The 8,595-nt window shown below is 57.7% G+C and overlaps 1 protein-coding gene across 1 annotated transcript; it reads left to right on the top strand.

The window, feature by feature from the left end:
- Positions 1-659: 659 nt before the first annotated feature.
- On the top strand, positions 660-8,018 carry LOC133344075 (retinol dehydrogenase 10-like). The gene is made up of 5 exons (XM_061554019.1): positions 660-1,615; positions 2,939-3,037; positions 4,411-4,556; positions 4,991-5,125; positions 7,001-8,018. The coding sequence occupies exons 1-5, from the start codon at positions 1,160-1,162 to the stop codon at positions 7,170-7,172; spliced, it is 1,008 nt and encodes a 335-aa protein (XP_061410003.1). The 5' UTR covers positions 660-1,159; the 3' UTR covers positions 7,173-8,018.
- The last annotated feature ends 577 nt before the right edge of the window (positions 8,019-8,595 follow it).

Raw genomic sequence — 8,595 nt, 5'->3', positions numbered from 1 at the left:
GTGAAGACCTGCACGGCACACGAGGTGGGGGGGAGCAGTCAGGCCCGGCCGCCTTTGTCTCCCCATCGTACCTGGTACTTATTGTTAAGGCTGAAACAACCCCGGGGAAGCCCGGAATTTGTTCAGATATACGTCACCGACGTTGGCTGTGATCCGGAATCGAACTCGGGTCGCCGGGTTTGTAGCACAGTGTGACAATCATTGCGCCACCGCTCCCCCACAGACTCCCTTACCCCACTGCCGGGGTAACGCAGAGGATGTGATCACAATAACTCGATAACTTGATAACTCGATAACTTGATAACTCGAGTTAACACGGTGGCGAACTCGCGGAATGAAGAGGGGTGGGGAGGAGGGTGGCGGAGGATCAGTAGGGAGGAGGTGGCGGAGAGAGGGAGGAGGTGGAGGAGAGGGAGGAGGAGGTGAGGAGGACGAGTAGAGAGGGAGGTGGAGGTGAGTGGGAGGAGAGGGGGAAGAGGAGGTGGAGTATGGGATTGAGTGTCCCTCGCGATGGAGCCTGGCTTCCCGGCTCTCATCTCGAAGTGAAACTCGTGATTTTCATCCCCCCCCCCCGGGAGGGTGGCGCGCGAGGGGGCGGGAGTGACCCCCCCCCCCCCCCCCCACATCCTTTAAATGTGGAGGGACGCGGACCTCGAGCGCAGAGCGACTCCCGAAGCAGTGAGGAGGTCATAGAGGAGGTGATAGAGGAGGCGTCATACCCAGGGTCTGTTTCACCAGACTCCATAGACAGAGTCCATCACCACGTATTCAGTACTCTCACTGCTGGACCGATCACCGCTGTTAGCGAGCACCTATTATTACACTCACCCCACACACTCTCTCTTTAACACCCCCACCACACTCACTCAGACTCACTCGCCCACACTTCCACACTCACAATCCACCACTCCACCCACCCATCCTCTCGCCCACTCACTCACTACCCAGATACTCGCCCACACTTCCACACTCACTCTCACCCACAACCCACCCACCCACTCACCCACCCATACTCTCACCCACTCACTCACAATCCACCCACTCACCTACCCATCCTCTCGCCAACACACTCTCCACCCAGCCACTCGCCCACACTTCCACACTCACTCTCACCCACTCGCCCACAACCCACCCACTCCACGCACCCACTCCACCCACCATGCACGTGTTACTGGACCTCGTGTTGACCGTGGGCCGCGTGCTGCGCGCCCTCCTGGCCGCGGGCTCGCGCTGGGTCGTGCGTCCTCGTCCCAAGAGCGTGGCGCAGGACCTCTGCGTCGTCACGGGCGCCGCGGGGGGCCTGGGACGCCTCTTCGCGCGCGAGCTCGCCTCGCGGGGGGCCGCCGTGGCCCTCTGGGACATCGACGGCGCCGCGGTCGAGGTGACGGCGCGCGAACTTCGCGAGTCGCTGGGGGCCCACGCCGTGGCGTTCGCGTGCGACGTGAGCCGCAGGGCCGAGGTGTACCGCGTGGCCGCGAGCGTGCGGCACGAGATGGGCCGCCACCCGACAATGCTCATCAACAACGCCGGGGTGGTGTCGGGGAGACCCCTCCTCGACTGCCCCGACCACCTCATCGAGAGGACTCTGTCCGTGAACTGCACCGCGCACTTCTGGGTGCGTGGAGGACGATGGGTCCGTGCGCGCGTGGGTGAGGGTGTGTGTGTGTGCCTGTGTATGTGTGTGAGAGTGACAGAGTGTGTGTGTGAGTGTGTGCGTATGTGTGTGAGAGTGACAGAGTGTGCGTGTGTGAGAGAGTGTGTGCGTGCGTGTGTGAGAGAGAGTGTGCGTGTGTGAGAGAGTGTGTGTGAGAGTGTGCGTATGTGAGAGAGTGTGTGTGCCTGTGTATGTGTGAGAGTGACAGAGTGTGTGTGTGAGAGAGAGTGAGAGTGTGTGCCAGTGACACGTGCTCACTGGCACACTCGCAGTGACACACTGGCAGTGACACACACTGACAGTGACACACTGACAGTGGCACGCACGTAGTAACACACTGTGACAATGACATGCACACACCGACAGAGGCACACTCACTGGCACACTTGTAGTGACACGCTGACACTGACCATGGAACAGAGACGGATCGATTCACACAGAGAACCAAAGATCCACAACATCTTACAGACTCACATAGAGACCCACAGACCCACCCAGTTTTACAGACTCACACAGAGACCCACAGACCCACACAGTCTTACAGACTCACACAGAGACCCACACAGTCTTACAGACTCACACAGAGACCCACCACCCATCACAAAATCCATGGCCAATCATCCCAGCATAGCCGGATCCTCCTGATAAGGAGTCGTGAGACTTCTCGGCGATGTCTTCCTGGGTTGAATCAAGGGCACACTCCAACTACCACCGACCACGGCGAGGGTTGCGTTGCTCTTAGTCGAAGTTGTGGAGGAGGCGAGCGGCAGGCGAGGCGCTAATCCTCCTCCTGAGCGCGCCCTCGTGACGGGGATCAGCTCGCATCGTGACTCGGATCGACGGAGACCGGCTTATCCCCTCACTCGTGGTGCTCGCTAATTGGCCCACCAGCCCCACCACCCCCACCCCCATCCACCACCACCCCTCCACCTCGTCGCTTAATCAAGCGAGGCGAGCGTGCGCGCGAGAGAGTGAATTGGTACCGCGCACGTGACCGTGAGGGGCTGTTGGGACGACGATGCAAGATCCCGAAATCACGTGGCTCTGTGAACTCCTCGTTTGGCGACCAAATGGCTTCTCTCCGCGACCGATTGACCTCTCCCGCTCTCACACAATGACCCCTCTCCTTGACCTCTCTCACGACGACCCCTCTCCTTGACCTCTCTCACAATGACCACTCTCCTTGACCTCTCACACGATGACCCGTCTCCTTGACCTCTCTCACAATGACCCCTCTCCTTGAGCTAATGACCTCTCTCCCTCTCTCTGACCGGTTGACCTCAGACGGTCAAGGCCTTCCTGCCGGACATGGTGGAGAAGAACCATGGACACATCGTGACCATCGCCAGCGCCCTGGGCCTCTTCAGCACCGCGGGGGTGGAGGCAAGCGAGCTCACACAGACAAAGGCCCCCCCCCCCCACCCCCGTATAGCCTCGGCAGGCCGTTGGGGCAAGTGCTGCTTGTGGAAGGCCGCCACGGCGCACGAGGGGGGCGTGGTGTGGTCAGAACCGCACCACGCCCGGTCGCCTTTGTCTCCCCGGTACTGTGCCCACACTTTACACGTTACACCAGCTAGTCACTTGAGGCTGAGTCGACCTAGCGGAGGCCCAGGACCTGTTCGGCTTATGGTCACTGGTGATGGTGGCTGTATGCGGGAATCGCCGGCAAGTTCGTAGCGCAGTGCGCTAAGCACTGCGCCACCGCTCCCCACACTCATTAAAGACAAAGATCCACCGTATAGGCCACTCGAAGCTATTCGGACAAGTGCTACTCTATCCTGGTCTCTTTGATTTTCACCGCGTTAAACATTTCTCACTCACTCGCTCACCCACTCACCCACTCACTCACTCACCCACTCACTCACTCACCCACTCACTCACCGACTCACTCACTCACCGACTCACTCACTCACCCACCCACTCACTCACCCACTCACTCACCCACCCATTCACCCACTCACTCACTCACCCACTCACTCACTCACTCGCCCACTCACCCATCCACTCAATCGGGGGTTGGCAACCTGCGGCTCTTTAAGGACTGCTGCTTGGTGACGTCGCTTATCGGTGACCCCACCGTCTCGTATTCACCACACAGTGGCATTGCGCCTCTTGAAATATTGAGGGTTTTTTACCGACTTCAAAAACCATCGTATTATTCTCGTTGCCGACCCCTGCACCAAATGAACACAGGTCGCTCTTGCGAATGGCAACCCCCTATCCTGGCCACTTGAGTCCTCAACCTCGCCTACACAGAATCAACACGGATGAACGCGCACGCGTCTTGAATTAGCATGACCGTGATGATGATGATCGTGATGATGATGATCGTGATGATGATGATGACCGCGTGATTACGATTAGGATCGTGATGATGATGATGATCGTGATGATGATGATGACCGCGTGATTACGATTAGGATCGTGATGATGGCGACCGTGATGATGATGATCGTGATGATGATGATGACCGCGTGATTACGATTAGGATCGTGATGATGATGATCGTGATGATGATGATCGTGATGATGATGATGACCGCGTGATTACGATTAGGATCGTGATGATGATGATCGTGATGATGATGATCGTGATGATGATGATGACCGCGTGATTACGATTAGGATCGTGATGATAATCGTGATGACCGTGATAATGATGATGACCGTGATGATGATGAACGTGATGATGGCGATGGCGAAGACGTCATACCAGGTGATGATGTTGCACTGACGCGTCCCACCCGCTCCCAACAGGACTACTGCGCCAGTAAGTTCGGGGCTGTCGGCTTCCACGAGTCTCTGGCGCACGAGATCAAGGCGATGGGCAAGGGCGGCGTGAAGACCACGCTGGTGTGCCCATACCTGGTGGACACGGGCATGTTCAGGGGCTGCCACATCCGGTGAGGGGCCAACGCAGCGGCGATTGTGGGGCCCACTTGGGGCCCATCTGGGGCCCACTTGGGATCCACTTGGGGCCCACTTGGGATCCACTTGGGGCCCACTTGGGGCCCACCTGGGACCCACCTGGGACCCACCTGGGACCCACCTGGGACCCACCTGGGACCCACCTGGGACCCACCTGGTCACACAAATGCGGGGAGGGGGGCGAGGAGCGAGTGGGGTGCGGCGCCACGGGCAGAAGGAGGTGTTTGACTCCAGGGGGAGGTGGTTGAATAGAGGGAGGAGGTGTACAGGTAGAGGCGGTTGTGTCCACGTGTGCCTCCCAGTGTCCCCACGCCCACCAGTGTCCCCATGTGCCACCCCGTGTCCCTGTGTGCCACCCCTTGTCCCCATGTGTCTCCCCGTGTCCCCACGGTGTCTCCGTGCGATTCAGCCGTGAGATCGAGTCTCTGCTGCTGCCGCCGCTGCGGCCGGAGCGCTGTGTGAGCGAGGCGGTGCGCGCCATCCTCACGGACCAGCCCCTCATCTGCATCCCTCGCCTCATGTACCTCGTGGTGTTCCTCAAGAGGTGGGCCTCCACCCTCTCCATCCTCTACCAACCTCACCCTCCACCCTCAGGCTCTAGCACCCTCATCCTCCACCCTCATCCTCCACCCCATCCTCCACCCTCCTCACCCTCTCCATCCTCTACCAACCTCATCCTCCACCCTCATCCTCCACTCTCCTCCTCATCCTCCACCCTCCTCACCATCCACCCTCTCCATCCTCACCCTCCACCCTCATCCTCCACCCTCATCCTCATCCTCCACCCCATCCTCCACCCTCCTCCTCATCCTCCACCCAGCTCATCTTTTCGGGGCACCGCATCCTCCCATCCCTAACCCGTACATCCCTCCACGATCCCAATCACCCATCCCTCCACCCCTTTGTAACCTCCACTTCATGCCTCCAATGCAACATTTCTAACCTTTAACCCCCCCCCCCCCACACAGTCTATTCCGATCATCGCAATCATGGCGATCACCATGGTAACGCTGATCGTCAATTAGGAGCCACATGTAGCAGAGCGGGTCCTTGCTGATAAACATCTGGCAGTTCACCAGCATTGACTCAAGCAAGCAATGCATGTCAACACCGCTCCAGAGCTTTGCTTGTCCTGAACCAATGCTGCTGACGGTAAAGACTCCCAGACGGCCGTGGGGCCTATGGGTTGTGTAGAGAAGTGTGGGGCCTATGGGTTGTGTAGAGAAGTGTGGGGCCTATGGGTTGTGTAGAGAAGTGTGGGGCCTATGGGCTGTGTAGAGAAGTGTGGGGCCTATGGGTTGTGTAGAGAAGTGTGGGGCCTATGGGTTGTGTAGAGAAGTGTGGGGCCTATGGGCTGTGTAGAGATGTGTGGGGCCTATGGGTTGTGTAGAGAAGTGTGGGGCCTATGGGTTGTGTAGAGAAGTGTGGGGCCTATGGGTTGTGTAGAGAAGTGTGGGGCCTATGGGCTGTGTAGAGAAGTGTGGGGCCTATGGGTTGTGTAGAGAAGTGTGGGGCCTATGGGTTGTGTAGAGAAGTGTGGGGCCTATGGGCTGTGTAGAGATGTGTGGGGCCTATGGGCTGTGTAGAGAAGCGTGGGGCCTATGGGCTGTGTAGAGAAGTGTGGGGCCTATGGGCTGTGTAGAGAAGTGTGGGGCCTATGGGTTGTGTAGAGATGTGTGGGGCCTATGGGCTGTGTAGAGAAGCGTGGGGCCTATGGGCTGTGTAGAGAAGTGTGGGGCCTATGGGCTGTGTAGAGAAGTGTAGGGTCTATGGGTTGTGTAGAGAAGTGTGGGGCCTATGGGCTGTGTAGAGATGTGTGGGGCCTATGGGTTGTGTGGAGAAGTGTGGGGCCTATGGGTTGTGTAGAGAAGTGTGGGGTCTATGGGTTGTGTAGAGATGTGTGGGGCCTATGGGCTGTGTAGAGATGTGTGGGGCCTATGGGCTGTGTAGAGAAGCGTGGGGCCTATGGGTTGTGTGGAGAAGTGTGGGGCCTATGGGTTGTGTAAAGATGTGTGGGGCCTATGGGCTGTGTAGAGAAGCGTGGGGCCTATGGGTGGTGTGGAGAAGCGTGGGGCCTATGGGCTGTGTGGAGAAGTGTGGGGCCTATGGGCTGTGTGGAAGACGCTGTTGTAGCTTCGTGTGGAGAGACGGAGATGAGCAGCAGCAGCAGCAGGCGCGTTGGCCGCTTATCTATCACGGTCAGGATGATGTCAGCAGGAATGAGGTGACCATGATGATGACCGTGATGATGATGACCCAGATAATGACCACGATGATGATGCTGACCACGATGATGATTATGACTACGATGGTGACATGATAATCATAACCATGATGCTGATAGCACGAACCGTGGACCACGAATAACATCACCACGCTGCCCCCCTCCCCTCCCTCCCGCCACGCACCACCGCGCCAGCTTCCTGCCCTCCGAAGCCCTCTCGTCGCTCTACCGCTTCCTGGGCGCCGACCGCTGCATGTACCCCTTCCTGGAGGCGCAGAGGCAGCTGCAGAGCAGCCAGGGAGGCGGCGACAACGAGAGCGGCGGCGGTGGTGGAGCAAATCCCGCGCCAGCGAGCGAGCAGAAGTGAAGCCCAGCACCCCCACCGCGCCTGTGAAGAGGTCGTGCGCGCTGTCCAACGCCGTCGCCGTTCCAGAGTGACGGCGAATCGGAGAGCGAGGACAGCTCGAGCCCCAACACGAACAACACTCGCCAGGCTCGGCCACCCCCTCCTGCCCCCCCCCAGTGCCAAGTTTAGTCGCTGCGTCTTACTCACGCCAAGCGAGCTGCAGCGCGTCGCGCCAATGACGCCGTACGTGTGTCTGTCTGTGTGTGTCTGTGTGTGTCTGTCTGTGTGTCTGTCTGTGTGTGTGTCTGTCTGTCTGTGTGTGTCTGTGTGTGTATCTGTCTGTGTGTGTGTCTGTGTGTGTCTGTGTGTGTCTGTCTGTGTGTGTGTGTCTGTCTGTGTGTCTGTGTGTGTCTGTGTCTGTCTGTGTGTGTGTCTGTCTGTGTGTCTGTGTGTGTCTGTGTGTGTGTCTGTGTGTGTGTGTCTGTGTGTGTGTCTGTGTGTGTCTGTCTGTGTGTGTGTGTGTCTGTCTGTGTGTCTGTGTGTGTCTGTGTCTGTCTGTGTGTGTGTCTGTCTGTGTGTCTGTGTGTGTCTGTGTGTGTGTCTGTGTGTGTGTGTCTGTGTGTGTGTCTGTGTGTCTGTCTGTGTGTGTCTGTCTGTGTGTGTGTCTGTGTCTGTCTGTGTGTGTGTCTGTCTGTGTGTCTGTGTGTGTCTGTGTGTGTGTCTGTGTGTCTGTCTGTGTGTGTCTGTCTGTGTGTGTGTCTGTGTGTGTGTCTGTGTGTGTCTGTGTCTGTCTGTGTGTGTATCTGTCTGTGTGTGTGTCTGTGTGTGTGTCTGTGTGTCTGTCTGTGTGTGTCTGTCTGTGTGTGTGTCTGTGTGTGTGTCTGTCTGTGTCTGTGTATCTGTCTGTGTGTGTCTGTGTGTCTGTCTGTCTGTGTCTGTATGTCTGTGTCTGTGTGTGTGTCTGTGTGTCTGTCTGTGTGTGTCTGTGTGTGTCTGTGTGTCTTGTCTGTGTCTGTATGTCTGTGTCTGTGTGTGTGTCTTTGTGTGTCTGTCTGTGTGTGTCTGTGTGTCTGTCTGTGTAGCCTTGACAAATGAGTAGCTGGTGCGGTGTGTAAACGTCGCCACTCGAGAGACGTGTCGGCCTTCACAGGTGCTACTCGCGAAAAGCACTTTCCTCAACAGTATGTTGAGGCTATATGGGGGAATCTTTGTCTTTGTAGCCTTGAACGGTGAAGGATGTAATATGTGACGTTTCGGGCGTTGGCCCTTGTTCAAGACGCGTACGTAGAGCGCCCGGGGGAGAGACGGAGAGGATGGTCGCAGTTGGAGACTGCGCTTCGCACGCGCCTTGATGGGGGGGGGGCTGACGAGAGAGTTAAAGATGACACACGCCTTGTCTGGCGACCACGTGTTACGCTGCCTTCTGAGGAGTTGCACTGAGTAC

This window comes from Lethenteron reissneri, chromosome 19, assembly GCF_015708825.2.
Source record: "Lethenteron reissneri isolate LAM-NWPU_2019-01 chromosome 19, ASM1570882v1, whole genome shotgun sequence".
NCBI classification, from domain to species: domain Eukaryota; kingdom Metazoa; phylum Chordata; class Hyperoartia; order Petromyzontiformes; family Petromyzontidae; genus Lethenteron; species Lethenteron reissneri.
Note: the sequence above shows the minus strand (reverse complement) of the source record. Positions and strands in the feature narration are given on the sequence as shown.

What these genes read in the sequence shown, in the direction of transcription:
- LOC133344075 (XM_061554019.1), top strand. Translation starts at nt 1,160, where the DNA reads ATGCACGTGTTACTGGACCTCGTGTTGACCGTGGGCCGCGTGCTGCGC. An exon ending in TCAGCACCGCGGGGGTGGAG is followed by an intron (nt 3,038 to 4,410) that starts GCAAGCGAGCTC and finishes CGCTCCCAACAG; the next exon opens with GACTACTGCGCCAGTAAGTT. An exon ending in TTCAGGGGCTGCCACATCCG is followed by an intron (nt 4,557 to 4,990) that starts GTGAGGGGCCAA and finishes CGTGCGATTCAG; the next exon opens with CCGTGAGATCGAGTCTCTGC.